The sequence below is a fragment of the Ostrinia furnacalis genome, unplaced genomic scaffold (assembly GCF_004193835.3).
Source record: "Ostrinia furnacalis isolate ACB-3 unplaced genomic scaffold, ASM419383v2 OfSCF0802, whole genome shotgun sequence".
Classification (NCBI taxonomy): Eukaryota; Metazoa; Arthropoda; class Insecta; order Lepidoptera; family Crambidae; genus Ostrinia; species Ostrinia furnacalis.
In genome coordinates, this window is record NW_021131041.1 from 230,988 (window position 1) to 249,474 (window position 18,487).

Genomic DNA, 18,487 nt, shown 5'->3' on the forward strand with positions numbered 1-18,487 from the left:
TTTAACAGAATTTATGTTGGTACAAAACTGGCAATACGTCAAATACTAACCGAATTGAGGACCTCCTTTTGTTGAAGTCAGTTAACAATGAGTTAATAGCCACTCCATTGTAGTCTCAAAACATTTTTTAAGTTATTCTTTTTTATTGCCCCGAATCATTATTTATTTCAAGTACCAGTGACTTAAACATCCAAAATTGCTGGTCTATTGATCTTCAATTTACTTATGCTATTTGATATGATCCAAAAATAAGCATTAACATTTTCAAAAGTACACAGCCAAATCGTTAGATGAACTCGGCACAAACACAACCAACATTATATTCGCCAAAGTCTTAAATATTATGCTAAACTTGCTTTGAGAAAAAAGTTTTTTCTTCACAAATTAGGAACATGTTTGAAAACTCATTCACACAGTTATTTCCAAATACTGTGTCTTATGATTTATTTATTAATAGGCTGATTGGCCAAAGAACTTCTACAGAATAAAATTGATATTTTTGACATGCTTTCTAAACAAAACTGTCAACATGTCAAATCTGGGGGCACGGCAGTGCCCCCGCCAAGTCGAGCGCGATTTATTCTACACACGACATTGACGACAAAAATCAACCCTTTAGTCATTTGTTCAAAACCCAAAATATATCTTTAAAAATGTATCTGTATGAATAAGTTTTAAATAGTTTTTGTTCAATACACTCGTAACAATCGATATTTATCTGCATCTATAAGTCGGTATCTTCTAAGCCTAGAGCTATAGACAATAGCTAAATAAAAAAAAACTGGTCTCGAATAAAACCTATAAAACTCGAGATACATCGTTATTTCGCCTTTGAAGGACTATAATATGGACTGTCATTTTATAGGTCTTAAAAATCTGTGTGCAAAGTGCGAGTTTGCATTGAACGTCGTCGCTAGAGTGCGTAAAAAAGTCTATGAAGATTTTAGTCCTTGAAAGTATCCGCTAGGGACGCTGTACAATCTGTCATGTCATTTTGACCCTGATGACGTTTGGTGCAAACTCGCACTAGGCACCCTGACGGATTGAGTGTAAGTCGGCCTACTGAACTAGAACGGACGATATATTTTAGCCGATGGCAGTCTGCTACTGAAAATCGGGATACCTAATAGGAGAAAATTCCTCTACTTCCACGAAGTTGGAATCATAACTTTATTATTGAAATAGAAAAAGATTTTGTAACTTTATTGTTGGGAAAATCAACTAAAGATCAATTGAAACGCTATAAAAGAAAGCTTTAATATTGCTAGCGTGTTGTCATTGTATCGATTATTATCACGAATATATTTGCTTGCTTTGAGCTCTATTTAATTGAATCTCTGCTCAATTTCGTTTGCGTTTCAGAATAGGATCCTATTGTGATCCTGTACGGAAAGTTGTGGTAGCAAAAACACGGACCTTTGAACAGAACAGAATCGGGCTTTGGAACAGAACATAACCGGATTTTGGAACAAAACAGAACCGGGTTTCGGAACAGAACCGGATTTTGGAACAGTTATGCAATAAACCGACGTCATAAAGTCATAATAGACAATATGACGGCGGCTAAAGATCCTGAAGAGGTTGCTATCGGATTGTAAATGACACAATCGGCCGACTTACACAATAAATACAATAAGTTTGAGTTGTATCACTATATCGGCAGTTGGCGTATTTTTTACATTATATTCTTCGAACTCGGTCCACAGTGGTCAATAACTGTATTCATTTTAAGTAGAATTATGATTTAAATGTTTAGGAATAAATACAACTATCACTAGATATTTTGTGACCGAGTATAAGGTATAACCCACTGTGGAAAAATGCACCTTCTTTAGCAATTCACAAAACCAATAAATATTTTGAACGTGTACGAACGAATGTAAAAACCGTCATACGTTGTAAAAAAATACGAGACTACGCAAAAAATTGTTGCGTCCAAAATAGAGATTCTCACGAATTCTTATGTTCACGTAATTATTAATAGTTATTATAAGGCAGATGACACTAGATGCGCTAACACCGAGCAAAGTCGCGGAGCCGCTGCTGCGGCCGGAGTCACTTACATTATCCTGAACACATTTCCGAGTGTTCGTCCCACGCCGCGACCTGGAAAAGGACAATATTCTTTTAGTTTTTATTTTTTTAGAATAGGACCTAGGGTACTTTCTATAAAATATTTTAAAGGGCCTGAAAGTTTGATGGTTAGATCCATATTTTTCAAGTTAGGGACGAAAAATTTATTTGACAATGCATTTGGTAATAAATAAAGGAAGAAGTGTAACATTTTGTCCATAACTACCTACCTAGGGTTATGCATACCTGGCAGTCACCTAACTACCTAGGGTTATGTATACCTGGCAGTCACCTAACTACCTAGGATTATACATACGGCGCGTGCAGTCGACTCGCGACTCTATCACCAAGGCAGAGGGGCCACTATACCTGGCAGTCGCGACCAAAGTACCACTGGTTGGGCACAGCGGCGTATGTAGACGACTCGCGACCTTTTTATCGGGGCACAGGGGCTTTAACTACCTACCTAGGGTTATGCATATCTGGCAGTCACCTAACTACCTAGGGTCCTAGGGTTACGCATACCTGGCAGTTACCTAACTACCTAGGGTGGTAAATACCTGGCAGTCACCTAACTCACTGCGGCCGCCCGTCGCACAGTCGCGACAGCAATATAATTAAGCGCGAGCGATAAGGATGGGTAGCTTGGGGTTATTGGACGAAATTCTATCTGCTCGGCGACCGGACTTTACCTAGGGTTGTGCATACCTGGCAGTCCGTATGTATAACCCTAAGTAGTTACCTAGGGTTATACATACGGCGCGTGCAGTCGACTCTCGACTCTATTGTCAGGGAAGAGGGGCTATATCTACCTACCTAGGGTTGTACAAACCTGGCAGTCGCGGCTGCAGTACCACTGGTTGGCGCAGCCGGCGCACACGAACTGCGCGTCGCGGCGGCGGCAGCCCTGGCAGAGCGGCGCGTCGTCGGGCGAGGGCTGCGCGGCCGCCTGCTCGTCGATGACGAGGCGGCCCGAGCCCGAGCCGGAGCCCGAGCCCGACGTTGTTTCCCAAACTTATCTGAGACGCACCCCCTTTCGACCATACAAAAAAGCCGCGTCTTCCGCGCCCCCCCTCCTCCAGTCAAGATTATTTATAGGTCGTATCGAGCAGTCTGGAATGCATTCTCTCAGCGGTCGCAGGTTTTTTATACTCAAGTACACGGATAGCGCGCAGAATCGCTAAAATCAAGTGGCAATGGGCGGGGCACATAGCTCGTAGAGCCGAAGGCCGCTGGGGCAGGAAAGTTCTTGAGTGGCGACCACGAGCCGGAAGACGTAGCGTGGGCAGGCCTCCCACTAGGTGGACCGATGATCTGGTGAGGGTCGCGGGAGGTGCCTGGATGCGAGCGGCGCAGGACCGGTCTTTGTGGAAATCCTTGGGGGAGGCCTTTGTCCAGCAGTGGACGTCTTTCGGTTGAAACAACAACAACACCTAACTACCTAGGGTTACGGCGATAGGGATACGGCGCGTGCAGTCGACTCTCGACTCTATCGCCGGTGCCGACGGGTTATACCTAACTACCTAGGGTTGTGCATACCTGGCAGTCACCTAACTACCTAGGGTTACGCGTACCTGGAAGTCACTTAACTAAAGTCCGTCGCCGAGCAGAGAATTTCGTCCAATGACCCCAAGCTACCTTCCTTATCGCTCGCGCGTAATTATATTGCTGTCGCGCTCGCACACTCACTGCGGCCGCCCGTCGCAGTCGCGGCAGGCGTCGTCAGACGAAATTCGATCTGCTCGGCGACCGGACTTTACCTAGGGTTGTACAAACCTGGCAGTCGCGGCTGCAGTACCACTGGTTGGCGCAGCCGGCGCACACGAACTGCGCGTCGCGGCGGCGGCAGCCCTGGCAGAGCGGCGCGTCGTCGGGCGAGGGCTGCGCGGCCGCCTGCTCGTCGATGACGAGGCGGCCCGAGCCCGAGCCGGAGCCCGAGCCCGACGTTGTTTCCCAAACTTATCTGAGACGCACCCCCTTTCGACCATACAAAAATACCGCGTCTTCCTCCAGTCAAGATTATTTATAGGTCGTATCGAGCAGTCTGGAATGCATTCTCTCAGCGGTCGCAGGTTTTTTATACTCAAGTACACGGATAGCGCGCAGAATCGCTAAAATCAAGTGGCAGACATAGCTCGTAGAGCCGATGGCCGCTGGGGCAGGAAAGTTCTTGAGTGACGACCACGAGCCGGAAGACGTAGCGTGGGCAGGCCTCCGACTAGGTGGACTGACGATCTGGTGAGGGTCGCGGGAGGTGCCTGGATGCGAGCGGTCTTTGTGGAAATCCTTGGGGGAGGCCTTTGTCCAGCAGAAGACGTCTTTCAGCTGAAACAACAACAACAACACCTAACTACCTAGGGTTATACATNCGCCGGTGCCGACGGGTTATACCTAAGTACCTAGGGTTGTGCATACCTGGCAGTCACCTCACTACCTAGGGCTGTACAAACCTGGCAGTCGCGGCTGCAGTACCACTGGTTGGCGCAGCCGGCGCACACGAACTGCGCGTCGCGGCGGCGGCAGCCCTGGCAGAGCGGCGCGTCGTCGGGCGAGGGCTGCGCGGCCGCCTGCTCGTCGATGACGAGGCGGCCCGAGCCCGAGCCGGAGCCCGAGCCCGCGGGCGAGCCGCCGCCCGAGCCCGACGAGCCGGGGCTCTCTTCGTCGTCCTGCTGTTGGAAAAACACGAGCGTTTAAGAGATCAGTCTAAGTTACAGGCTTTTTTTTGAGAAATCTAAGCCAACCTTTGCGAGAAAAAATTAAGTGAATTTTCCCAGGTGCTGCAGTAAGCATGATTATCATCATCATCAAACAATTAGTCCACTGCTAGATATATTATATTTAAGCTGAAAGGTTGAAAATTTTGGGGGAAAATTGTTTCGTTAGAAGATCTTTTCCGCACAAAGGAGTGCCAAAGGGGTCGAACTGTCACTTATTTTATAGAGCCCCTGTCAACTATTTTCTAAGGCTAAGGCAACTAGGTCAAAAACTAAGGCCCGGTTTCCACCAATGCCGGAATTCCAGAAGTGTCGGGCCGTCAATTTTTTCTATAGAACTTGACAGCGGCAGGGGCGCGGCACGGATCGGAGCTGTGCAAAACGGAGAAAAGAAAATAATGAAATCTGATTGGTTATTCAAAATACTTCTCCGCTCCGCCTTGGTGGAAACCGGGCCTAAAGTAGGTACTTCACCAGTGATGGATGTCAGCAAATATATCAATTCTACAGAAGAACCACAACATCCTCACTGTTAGGTTATAGCTGAATAATAAACGATGAGCTTGATAAACTTGTGTTTATTTTGGACATTGTAGGAGGACAAATTACACTTGGGTTTGACAACAGACCATAAAGAATGTACACAGTGGCGCCACCACGGACGTTTGTGACGTTAGAATAATCGTTTAGTTAACACTCAAACACTCACCAATTGGACGACCTCCTCGGGTTTCTCCGGCTGGGGGTCGGGCGCCGGCGGCGGCGCCGGCTGAACGGGAGTGATGGTGATTTCGCCGCAGCTCTGTAAGCCACGCGCAGCCACGGTTACAGAAGGCATTAGAACTACCGTACGTTAGCTCACTAGTTGGCGCCACTGCAGCACTGATTGTAAGGCCTCAGCCTCGAACTTAGCGGGCAGCGGGGCGGCGGCGGCGGCGGCGCGGGAGCGGCAGGATCTTATGCGTAAAATCAAATAGACCGGTTCTCGAAAACAGCGGCGCGGCAGCGGCGCCGGAGCGGGCAACGAGCGGGCAGCGGCGAGGGAGCGGGCAACGAGCGGGCAGCGCACTCCTTCTTTTGCCCACAATAAATCGAGCGTTAGGAATAAATTTGAATCGAAATAAAATTGTCGCCGTTGTTCAGACATTTCGTTTGCGAATAAAAACAAATATCTCGACAACACAACCCCGAACACAACACTTCGCCGCTAAAGCGCCGCGCGAGCTGCCCGCTTGTTTCGAGAACGGGTCTGCGTTGCCCGCCCCGCTCCAGCGCCGCCGCCGCTCCCGCCCCGCTGCCCGCTAAGTTCGAGGCTGAGGCCTAANCAACGAGCGGGCAGCGGCGAGGGAGCGGGCAACGAGCGGGCAGCGCACTCCTTCTTTTGCCCACAATAAATCGAGCGTTAGGAATAAATTTGAATCGAAATAAAATTGTCGCCGTTGTTCAGACATTTCGTTTGCGAATAAAAACAAATATCTCGACAACACAACCCCGAACACAACACTTCGCCGCTAAAGCGCCGCGCGAGCTGCCCGCTTGTTTCGAGAACGGGTCTGCGTTGCCCGCCCCGCTCCAGCGCCGCCGCCGCTCCCGCCCCGCTGCCCGCTAAGTTCGAGGCTGAGGCCTAAAGCCTGGTCCATGAGCACGTAGAATCCCGTCCAATGACCCCAAGCTACCCATCCCTATCGCTCGCGCGTAATTATGTTGCTGTCGCGACTGTGCGACGGGCGCCCGCAGTGAGTGTGCGAGCGCGACAGCAACATAATTACGCGCGAGCAATAGGGATGGGTAGCTTGGGGTCATTGGACGGGATTCTACGTGCTCACGGACCAGGCTTTAGTTGGCGCCACTGATTGTACCTTACCACAAAATAGCAGCAGAAGACAATCTACATACAAAGTGCGCTCGGGCACCGTTCACGAAATCGCCAATAATCGCAAACTAGTCTAACCCATATATGCCCTGAGGCACGAAAACGACCAAATGGTACAAGTTCTCTTACGATGCGTATAAATCAGACCTATCAAATATGTACCATCCTAGACTGCATCTCACTTAACATCCGATTGCGATCAAATAACTGCCTTGTCTTGCATAAAAAAAGAAACTAAATATGCCAAATTACATAAAAATCTGAGATTTAAATAGTTCTGGGCATATATGGGCTAAAACAGTGCGAGCGCGAATGCCACCCGCTTGAGACGCGACTGTCTATGTGCGTATACAAAATGAAGTAGGTACACACAGTTGATTGTCTTCTGCTACTATCAATTTTGTGACCTTACTCTAGTGGCGCTATTTACAAGTGAGTGTAAATGCAATAATACTCATTTCGTCTTTACGCTCACCATTTGGCGGCACTGTGTTAGCCACTAGCGAGTGACAGAATCTTTTTTTGGCGCCAATTGGCAAGCTTAAAAACGATAGCCCTAATTATACTAGGGGCATGTTAAGATATAGACCCAATACACTAATCTGTCCCACCCGTGACATTGACAGTGGGGCGCCACCGTCAATACCGGATCGCTGGTTCCGATTTTTGCCATGTTAGAAACTATATACCTAGTTGAACGATGGTGGCGCCTCCCTGTCAATGATTTTGGTGGGACAGTTCAGTGTAGGTCATCTATATGATGTAGAATCGAATGACCATGTCACGATTTAGGCTTAAGCTACGCGCGTTGAAATCATTTTTTGGTTTGACTGACAAATTGACAACATCGCAACAATGACATTCCAATCTACATGTCACAAAGTTTGACAGCACGTGACACAGAACTGACCCACCCACTACTGTAAGGCTAGGTAGCCACTAGAACGCAAATGGGTGGAGCGTATTGTGTATACCTGGCCTTAGCAGTCGACCTTTAGAAAGACGTTCTATAGCCTGACCGTAGTACGTGATAAGTAATTTAACAACTCCCACCCAGTGAAAAAAACGATACAAAATATCTTAACATACATATAAACATCACAACACAATTTTAAGTTAACCAGCAATAACATTCACAAACAAAAACAAGCACAAAACCTTCGAAATTAAATTAAATAAATTTTTTTTAAATGCCCATTACCCATACTTTGAAAATAAACTAACATTCTTCTTTCTACTGTTACTGAACGAAGACGATTGCGATATTATTCTAAATACATACATATCTTTGTATTCTTTGATACGGTGTCAGTCAAACGGTCAGACTATAGCAATCGGGTAGCTAGCTTCGTTTCTGCAGGTAGTCTCTACAAACAGCAAGGTAACTGTAGCATCATATTTGTAAATTTTTTTCTTCTTACTAAGTTATTTCGAGTCTTGTGATAGTTCCGAAAATACAGACTATGTTGTGGGACCCCAACTGCATAGGCAAAGCGAAGCTAGCGAAGAGGTCTATCTAAAGATCGAATATAATTTAAAAAATATTTAGTATTTTATTGTTTTTTCTAAAACAATTTAAAAATATATCACCCAGTGCATCATTATGTCACATTTAGAACTTTTTCAAACAAGCTGGCTGGAAAGAAACTTTGACAAACGAATGAAGGTTTTTATTTTATAAAACAAAGAAAAGTCAAATTGACAGGTGACAAGTTCGCTCGTTCCGTTCGCGCCAGCTTGTTTGTCAAAACTATCACCGACTAGGATCATCATAATCACCAACATACAATTTGCGTCTCATCATCAATGTGCTGACTTCAAATACATAAGTAGTTAATATGTATTTGAAATACATTAGATACAAATTAATGACAGTGTAATGCAAACATGATCATGAGGTGGCACTTTCAATGAGCATTGCCATTTTCGTTAATAATTTAGAGTCCAATTTTGGATCAATATTTTGCTTTTTAAACAGCCGTAAATAATTGAAATTTCAAAAATTTAAAGTAGGATATGCATTTAATGAAACAAGTTTTGATTTTCTTCATCAGATTTTTTGTTTTATAAACACAAATATAATATTTTATTTTAACTTGACAATTATTACTTTCTTTTTTCAACATTTAAGATAATAATTTCTCGATATTTTCTCAATAATATAGTTGCCAGTTTAAAAAAATGACCTCAGAAAACAAAAACTTGTCTCTTAATAATTCACTAACGCGAACCGGCCGTTTAAAAGCAAAACGCACAACACTTAAAAACTAAATTTTGAATTTGGAAGATCGAGGCCAATCAACACCAATTGTTTATACACAGTGAGGTGGTACCTTGGCCTGACCGAAAGGGGACAACGCCTGTCGTCGTTCCGGCGACGTAAGCAGTTTAGCCAACGTCGGCGAGTACGTCTGAGACGCGGGCGCCTGCGGAACGGTGCTTCGTAAGGCGGCTGTCGGACGCGGGCAACCGGGCGATACAACGCGGGCAATAGGGTATTTGACACCACCAATCAATTGACGTACTTTTTAAAACTGTCAAAACGACACTCTCCCATAGATTTTGTACGGCAATACTAGCATGTGACGTCACAATTTTATCAACTCAATGAAACTACTTTTTTCAATTATAATGCAACGAAAAATCGTAATTTACAGGTAATTAAAAATTAATTAAGTTTTTAAGACCAGAAAGAAGTGTCTTTTTAAAAAAGTTGTGCTTTAGAATTATTGGGAAATGGTGTCAAATACCCAATTGGGCAAAAAGTTAATATACCTAGCGGAAAAGAGCAACAGAGGACTGAGCGAGCGAGCTGTCACTAGCAGCAACACCCACACACACAACCTTAATTTCGAACTCCTATGTTCTTCTGATTAACTTCGTTGCGGGTAAAATGACAGTTTAACTTTCCCCCAGGGCAAACTTGACCTCCATTGGTTGTTTTTTTTTATGGCGGTCAATCTGTAGATCCTGGCTACACAGGAGTTGCAGCGGTTGGAACGAGAGGTCAGAATAGTCCCGTAACAGCAACACTGATAAAAAGAGATGCGTGATGTGACGTAAGTGACGTAACAGAACCATTTTTTTGCTACTATTTGACAGGTCGTTAGCACTCATTGGCACGCTGAAAGAAGCTCTTGAGATTTTTTCAGTTTTTACGCGAGTGAAAACTTGGATGTTTAAGAGAAATGTGCTTCAGAAACATGGTTACTGGTTCAGTGATTGATTTTGTACAAAACAGTGCAATAATCATAAAAACTGACACGCAAATGACATCCAGTGACATCCTAAAATCGGTTTCGTTTGACAGCTCGAGGTTGTTGCTCTACTCCGATGGAATATCAACTTTATGGGGGCAACGCGGCAACGCAGCGCATGCGCGAAAGCAACGCAAGCGACGCTACGTGGTCGACGCGAGTTTATGTTTTTCTATTATTTAATTTGATAAATAACAGATATCCCCGTTTCAGTAACATGTGGGATTTTACTGAAACCTCACGCGGACTTCTTGAGGGAATTTGAAGTGATGTTGCACTGTTTTGTTTCATTTGCATGCGCGTTAACAAAACAAAACTGCTAGACATGCTTCACTTTCCCGCCAAGAAGTCGATAAAAGGCGGGAAATTTCAAATCCAAATTAGATAGTGAAATTGTTGAAGTGACACACTGTTATTTATTATAATTAGACTTGATTTGTAAATTATAGTCATTCATTAGATATTGTTTAAACGATTGATGATTGTGAATTTATTCATTTATGCTATACGACAAATTAGTATTAGTTTTAGAGCTAAAATCGTATTAATTAACTGAGAAACGGAATCGCCCGGGTCGCCCACGTAGGACAGCGCCAAAGCTTCAAACGCAATGTCATCGTCACGTAATATCAATTGCACTGTGAAATATCGGATGAATGTTTAGTCACACAAAAGCGAAATAACAGGTTTATGCGTACTAGACAAGATTAGAAAATTATTGGCTCTCTGATGGTTACAAAAATAGATTGCAGATGCAAAGGATACGAAATAAATATGAAGTGGAAAAGAAATCTATTAGGTTAAAGAGAAAAGTGCACGCTATAATAATATGACAAGAAAATTAAGTAAGAAAGTTACAGATTAATTTTTGATAGAATTTATGTCGAAATAAGTATAAAAAGCAGTGCAGTTGTCACTTTCCAAAAGTTAATGACAGCTACTTTTTATATTAATTCTAGATTTTAAGCTATTATAAAATGTAGCTGTGTTACTGAAGATTCAGACTCAAGAAATGGTTCTAGAAGGTTCAATGTTAAAGTCGCCAGCAAAAATTATCTGCCAATAGATTTTTTTTAAGGTTTAAATATTTTTTTTTACATTTTGAGACAGGTCATGGCGACCATTTTTTTAACTGCCTCCATAAGTTACAAACAATATTGCCATGATTTGCACGAACCTGTTACTCACTTGTCACTCACTCATTTGTGTTTTTCGCTTGATTCACTTACAGTGCAAAATTCATCGCTTTTGACCAACTAAAGAATCATCCACAAAAAATGAAGCTGACACATGACTACAAGCAAAAAGTAACTCAATTCCATGTGCAATACAGTCCATTTCTTACCTTGGTCAGTATGCCGTGCAGCAAAGAGTTTTGTTGGGAAGTCTGGCTCTCTTGTGTGGTGACGGGGAGTAGTGAGATCTCGGGGTAGGGGGGTGGTGGGGGCAATCGGGGACTAGGGGATGCCAGTCTTTCCACCTGGAATTAAAAAGGAAGATTTGAGTTTCAGATATAGAAGTGTCATTAGTTTTGAAGGTCGATTAGGGCTGTCGATGAGATCGAAAGTCGTGTGTAAATAACGATTTTCTTGTCAGATGTATCTAGCTTGATTGTAGGTCAACATAATGTTAAGTTGCCGTTATACAAGCATGACATTTTATCTAGATCTAGACATTATATCTCGTGGCGCGGCTCCGGGCGGCGGTGGGGCTTCCGCGGGGTGTCCCTGTGTAGGCGGCGGATGCATCTCCTCATGGCGCGGCTCGGGACGTTCACGGGTCTTCCACGGGGCGTTCACGGGGCTTCCGCGGGGCGTACCAGTTAGCGCGGCGGGTGCATCTCATGGCGCGGCTCGGGGCGGCGGCAGGGATAGGGCCGCGGGGCGTTAGCGGCTCGTGTGCGGGGTTTCCGCGGGGCGTCAGCGGGGCGTACCTGTTTAGGCGGCGGGTGCATCTCTTCATGGCGCGGTTCGGGCCGGCGGCGGGGCTCCGGGCGCGCGTGGGGCTCCGGCCTCGGGGGCTCCGGCCGCGGCGGAATGAGCCCGGAACTGCTCTGCTGCATATTTGCGAACTGAACGAGTACGTCTTTGAACGAGAGCCCATTGGGTAACCCTCCCGCTTGGATCTGTTGCAACCTTTCCAGCATCGCTTTTTGGTTCTGAAAAGCAATTTTATGTAGTTATTAAAATGTCCAAACGTTATCGCCTCTCGATCTAGTTTTTTTAGAGTAGGCGCACACCGTTGATTTTTCGTCGGCCGATAGTTTAGTCAAATTCAAATTCTTTATTTGCTTATAAATATAAATATAAGTCGGGCAGTTGATCAGTATATCTTTGTATCTTTGGACAATCTCACACAGCGCCATCTAGCCCCAAAGTAAGCAATTAATATGCTTGTGTTATGGGTGCTAGCTTAACGGATATACTACTTATATACTTTTTTTTTTTAAATACATAATATTATACATAGTAACACCCAGACCCGTCACAGAAATTAAAATTCATCATTTCAATTTCTGCCCGGCCGGGAATCGAACCCGGGACCTCTCGGCATAGTAGTCCGTTCTGAACCACTACACCAAACGGCCGACAAAGTATGTGCATGTATGGGAGTGCGCACACTACGCCGATTCGATTTGGACGATTCTTCATACAATTTAAAATCGGGCACAACTATCGGCCAACTAAAAATCAATGGTGTGCGCCTACTTTTAAATAACTTGTAAAATCGAACCGCCTAAGGTGGGAATCGAACCTACGACCTTTCGCTTGCCGGGCGACTGCTCTTCTATCTGAGTATGAACCTGTCGAAATTTTCAAGTGTAATACGCTGTTACGGCCAGTGATTATATCATCAATGTAGGTAGTTACTAGTAATATACACACTGTTTTCATCTTCATTATGTACTTTATGTAAAAATTATTTATTTTATGTATTTTGAAGAGTTAAATACATTAACATTATGTGTAATTTCTCGACTATAATGGTTGAAATTGCTGAACTGTCGGAAACTGTCCAATAAATAATTATAACATTGACCCGCGATCTTGTGGCGACCTTGCCTTCTCGGTCAAGGAGACCGGTCGCAAGTCTCAAATGCTATTTGAAGTTTAAAATTAGATATAGATTTCACTGCAACTACTTAACATAGCTCAGTATCGGAAATAGCGAAAGTGAAACTTTCAGTGAGTGAGTGGGTGAAAACTTGTATGAAATGCGGGCAAGTATGATGATGTATGAAATAAGGCACTGATAGGCATGTTACTATGTCTGGGCATTTGGAATAGATGCACGTATCACTGCAAACTATGTAGTCTTAGTCAGGCGCTTTCCTCCAGACCAGATTCACCCATCAAAAAACAAGACAACACTTGACGTACACTCTGAAGCACAGATTCATATTTCTTCTAGAACTTCTAGGCAACACGAATGCGACAAAATGGCAAAATGGCAGTGTTTGTCTTTCTTTCTTTCTAAACAAAACTTATTTTTTAATTTGTTTAGGTCTAGGTACCCCAGCTGGGAATCGAGTCCTGGAGTTTTGCGAGTCTGACGCCCGTATTCACAAACATTACTATGCGGTCTCACAGTGCGCAGGGGCGTGAAGGGTGACACACGAACCAATCACAGAGCTCTATTCTATTTTATTCTAGTTGTGCATTCGATTTTCTGCTTCACTTAAGCAAGCATCGTTTGTGAATACGGGCGTGAGTCTTAAATTAAATTACGCTTGGTCCTTCAGATCTAAAGTACAACTCTATTACGGTGCACTAACATCACGCAATGAGGTCAAGGATCGCGATCGCGAATTGAAACCGCGACTTGCTACGCAAAGAAAACTACGCATGACCTTAACACCATAGAGTACGGATCGTTTTCCTTTGTCTCTGATCTATGAGAGTGTACAAAATGATTAGCGTTATTTGAAGATTAGAGAAACAGCTGCAAAGAGGAACAAGTTAAAATAATAATGTTTTAAAGAAGACTCAATCCATATGACTCAATATGGAAAATTTCTTCACCACTTGGGAAAATTCCCATACATATTTTCCCTACAACATTGGCAATGTAAATACCAAATTGTTCGTAACTACTCGTTTAGATTTCTGTATGACGCATTTATTACATCCTAAAATAACTTCGTCCTTCCACTGCTCCGAGACAAATACTGGCCGACTACAGTAAAAAATTGTAAGCAATTAATAATAAAGTAGATGACTCACCATATCTAAATTGTTGAAAAGCATATTCAGGTTGTTCAAGTTGTTCATGCTATCCATTTTCGGTGCTATTGGCCTCGGGGCACCCATCATATTAGGATTTAAAATCGATTTCATTCTCCGACCCCTTCGCGGAGTCATCTCAGGATTCCGCTGTCTATAATCAGCAATAATCGACTTCACATCCTTGGTGGGGCCCTGCCGACCCATAGGCATGTTGTACCCAGTGGGCAATTGCCCGTTCATGTCCCGTGGGAACCCTGGCATTGGGCCAGGCATCATCATGGGCTGCGGGTAAACTGGCTTTGGCATATTTTGCATATGTGCAGCTTTGTCGTATGGTGGGGGCAGCCCTGACATAGGGTTGAAGTGGGAAGTCACCGGCATCACTTGAGGTTGCATCATGGGGCTCATGCTTGAGGGGCCAGGCTGCTTGATTGACAACCCTGAGATCTCGTCACTTTTGTCTATCGCTAAGTTTTTTGCTTGATTCAAGTAGTCAAATGGGTCAGTGCGGTCTGATCCGTTCACCTCAGCCGCCTTTTCAAATGACAGTACTTGCTTTCTTCTTAACAACCTTAGTAAAATTTCCTCTTTCACTTTCTTTAAGTGCAGTATATTGTTCCATTCTTGTTCCTTTTTCTGTGCTAGTTCACGTAAGGTCTGTATTTCTGCTAACAACTGTTCCGTGTGCTTTTGTATTTCCTCTATGTTATTTTTCGTGGCGGTTTGTATGTAGTCGTTGATCATAACATCGTGTTGAGGGAAGGCCTTCTCTACTTCTTGGTACAGTTTCTTGAGGGGAGAATCTGTTTCGACATCTTCGCTGGCGCGCCGCTTCGAAGATTGGTCATCCTGGAACAAACCCTTACATGTAATAAAGTGTAAACCTGTATGTGGATGGCTAAAAGGAGAATAATGGAATAAGCACTCGGTCGACGCTCGTACATTTTTAAAGTATAGGAATCTCTTATGTTACAAAAAATATGGAAAAATAAACAAGCAGCGATTAATAACGTTTAGTCTCGTATAAATGACGCTTTAGAATCTTATAATCAAATATTTTAATGTGAGTCTGAGCAAATTAATTTCAGGATCAATCTTAGTTCTAAACTAATTCTCTAAATATACCTGATAATACGTGAAAACAGGCATGGGTAATGTTCACAACTATCATTGTTATACAATTTTCAACAGACTCAGGTATAAATAATTAAGATATTTTATAAGGTCAAAGGTTATGTCTACAGTGAAAATGATTGACATCCAAAATCATCAAGAATTCGGGGTTCTAAGACATTGTATTATGTCTCAATTTCACCTTCAAAAGTCAGCAGTCAATATGTCTTATCATGAGTGGATGTTTGACCTCTATTTTATTATAGTATGTAAATGTGAACACATTGATCTTGGTAAAAAGGAGCTATTCGTTAATTATTTAAAATACATTTTCCTGTACCCTCCACATAAGACTTTGTAAACCTCAAGAAGACTTCTTTTAATACCCCCATAAAATAAATAAATAAATATCCTTGGACATTTTACACTGCCCTTCTAGTCCCAAACTAAGCAAAGCTTGTACTATGGGTACTAGACAACGGATATAAACATACTTAAATACTTTTTTAAACAAAACTTTTTTTTTTTATAAACAAAATTAATCTACTTTTTTAGAGAAGAAATATTAGAAATCTACTATTGGCAAAATTTTTAAGAAAATGAGTATCATGTTTGTCCACATTTACTCCAAAAATAATATTGCATCAATTTTGTTATCCATTACCAGATTAACAAAATTAAATGTAAACATTGTACATACAGTGAACAGCACATCAGCTTAACATTTCTGCTGCAAAACAACATGTATTACAAATATTTATGTTACTAAATTATTCATTTACAATGTGCTATTGTACCAACAAGAGGCAAAAAAAGAAATTATTATTATATCCTCACCTTATGACTTCCCTTACTAACATCACCATTTACAGATTCCTTTTTAGGCTTGGGATCCTTGGGGGGTTCAGGTTTGTCGTCAGCTTTTGGTGTTTCGTTCATCTCTACATCGGTTTCCACCGTCGATGGAACTTCAACAACCGGTAGAACTTCTTTGGGAGGACTGGGTTCCTTAGGCGGAGGTGTTTCTACGGGGATAACGGTCTGGAAGAGATGTTATGCAATTTTAGAATTATATTATGAAAAGATTGTTGATCCAAAAGATAATTCAAACAAAGTATTTAGGTTAAAAATTATATTGGTGTGTGACATTTTGTTGTTCAATTAGGCTGAGTTGCACCAGCTTATTTTAACAAAAGTGGTGCTTTTTGTATGAAGTTTGAAAGATTTTTGACTTTTGTCAAAGTAAGATGGTACAACTCAGCCTTATTGTCTAATCAACACATTGACTAATAGGAATCTTGTAAAAACTGAAGTCCTGAACATACTTATTTTTTTAAAAACAAACAGAAAACCTCAAATGTGTGACATAAAAAAATACTACAACTATAATTACTTTAGGGGCTTCAGCTACGGCTACAGTCTCAGGCTCCTTAACGGGCTCATCAACCGTCATAGGCTCCTCGTCAGCTGCAACTGGTTCGGCAACTGGTTCTGTCTGCTCTGCCTCAACCGGAGTCTCTGCATCATGAACCAGTGTCGCCTTCTCTTCGGACGGCTCGACAAAACAGGGAGAGTTGCTATCCTCTTTGAGTAATTCCTCTGAAAATGTTATATTCATTTTAAAAAGGATTTTTTACTGTAATGAATATTATGCTTGGTATTTAACTATAATATGGGTATTATTTCAACACTAATGCTACTTGTCACTGTAGTTTAGACATCAAATAAATACAAACCTTCAAATCAAACAACCTACTTAGGTAACCTTGATCTAAAACAAGCTCTTTACGAATTAGACTAAACACTAACAACTATAAAATCATATCAATCAATGAGGCAATCAATGAAGCTCACAATAGATTTAAATAATTATTAAATTGTATGGTGACTCAGTGTCAATTGTATTTGCATCTACCATCAATAAAAATATAAAAGTACTTGTGAGTAAGATTTATAGAACAAAACCTTTGCTCTATTTTTTTTAAACATTAAAAAAAATTCTTGAGCAAGCCATTTTACAACTAAATTACCTTTTATCCTTTCTGCTTGTAATGCAACTAACTTATCACATTCCTTCCTATCACTCTCACTGGACTTCTCATCTTTGGCATTTTCATCACAGATTCCCGCCTTTATTACAATCTCTGGCGTGCCCTCTTCATTCAAAGGAGTCTTTGAAACACCCACGGCACTGTCTTCTATCGCCAATGGATCCACCGCATTATCCGCAAGGATACCAGCCGAGGGCGTCTCATCACCGACGGGCTGCTCCTTCACTGATTCCACTATTTTTACGCTGATATCGTTCATGTTTATTTACATATTTACGACCCACAAACCACAGCACAGTGTCACCACGCCGCAACTAGGTTCAATGACTCGATTATGAACATCATAACCATAATGCAGCATTTGCAACTGATACAGACAGAATACAACCTCCAGGCGTTCATGTGAATATGATCTGCGGAAAATAAACAAAACAAACGGATAGAATGTTTGGAATTTCTTCACCAAATTGGGTAATATCACGATGCGCAAGCAAATGCAGCCGTGAACTCAAGGGTCATTGTAGAGTATTCCGTTACTAGGACATAATGAACTAATATTTTATGCATCACTATACATTCCACTTGTAATGAATCAATTCGAAAAAAGTGATTTACTGTTGTATTATTTTAATTAATTAGCAAAATACGTGCTGTCTGAATGAGGACGCAATTCGCACGCAAACTGTCAGTGTTACCAGGTTATGAAATAAATAAATTGAATTAATTTTGTTTTTGTTGATTTAGTTCGCCCTTCTAAGTTCACCTTTAGATTTATTTGTTTTCATTACTTTAATTTTTATGAATACCTAATATATCTATAATCTTTTTTAGTTAGATTTCCATGTATTTCGTCGTGGCTTTGCATGGCTAAGCAAGTTCGTTTAGTTATTAATATATTAAAAAAATATTCCATTGTTTTTTTTTTTCAAATTGATTATAATACTGACAGACGCCTACAATCTAATTAGATGTAAAAATTCCATGACACGTGTTAATAAGTTTTTGAGAAATCAAGGAAGGTCACATTGCCCACTTAAGCAGGCTACGGGCACACACGCTTTTTACATTTTTAATGCATGCAACACTTAATCCCTCTTTTTGTAAAAAAAAAGCACATTTCCTTGTGCCAAGCAAATTAATGTAATGAAAATGTAGTAGCCTAAAATAAAGCTTCAATAAG

The 18,487-nt window shown here is 42.2% G+C and overlaps 1 protein-coding gene across 3 annotated transcripts; it reads right to left on the reverse strand.

Moving 5' to 3' along the window:
• Nucleotides 1-725: 725 nt before the first annotated feature.
• LOC114350168 (actin cytoskeleton-regulatory complex protein PAN1) lies at nt 726-18,010 on the reverse strand. Of its 3 annotated transcripts, XM_028300843.1 has the most exons (11): nt 17,923-17,988; nt 17,287-17,720; nt 16,650-16,855; nt 16,094-16,297; nt 14,141-14,992; nt 11,851-12,075; nt 11,263-11,397; nt 8,994-9,086; nt 5,497-5,589; nt 4,524-4,742; nt 726-2,106 (listed from the first exon to the last, which is right to left on the reverse strand). In XM_028300843.1, exons 2-11 carry the CDS (start codon nt 17,564-17,566, stop codon nt 2,065-2,067), a joined length of 2,349 nt encoding a protein of 782 aa, XP_028156644.1. In that variant the 5' UTR covers nt 17,567-17,720; nt 17,923-17,988; the 3' UTR covers nt 726-2,064. The 3 variants fall into 3 exon arrangements, with proteins under 3 accessions (XP_028156644.1, XP_028156646.1, XP_028156645.1); XM_028300845.1 differs by lacking the exons at nt 17,287-17,720; nt 17,923-17,988 and adding an exon at nt 16,993-17,115; XM_028300844.1 differs by lacking the exon at nt 8,994-9,086 and having other exon boundaries at nt 17,287-18,010.
• Nucleotides 18,011-18,487: the final 477 nt, after the last annotated feature.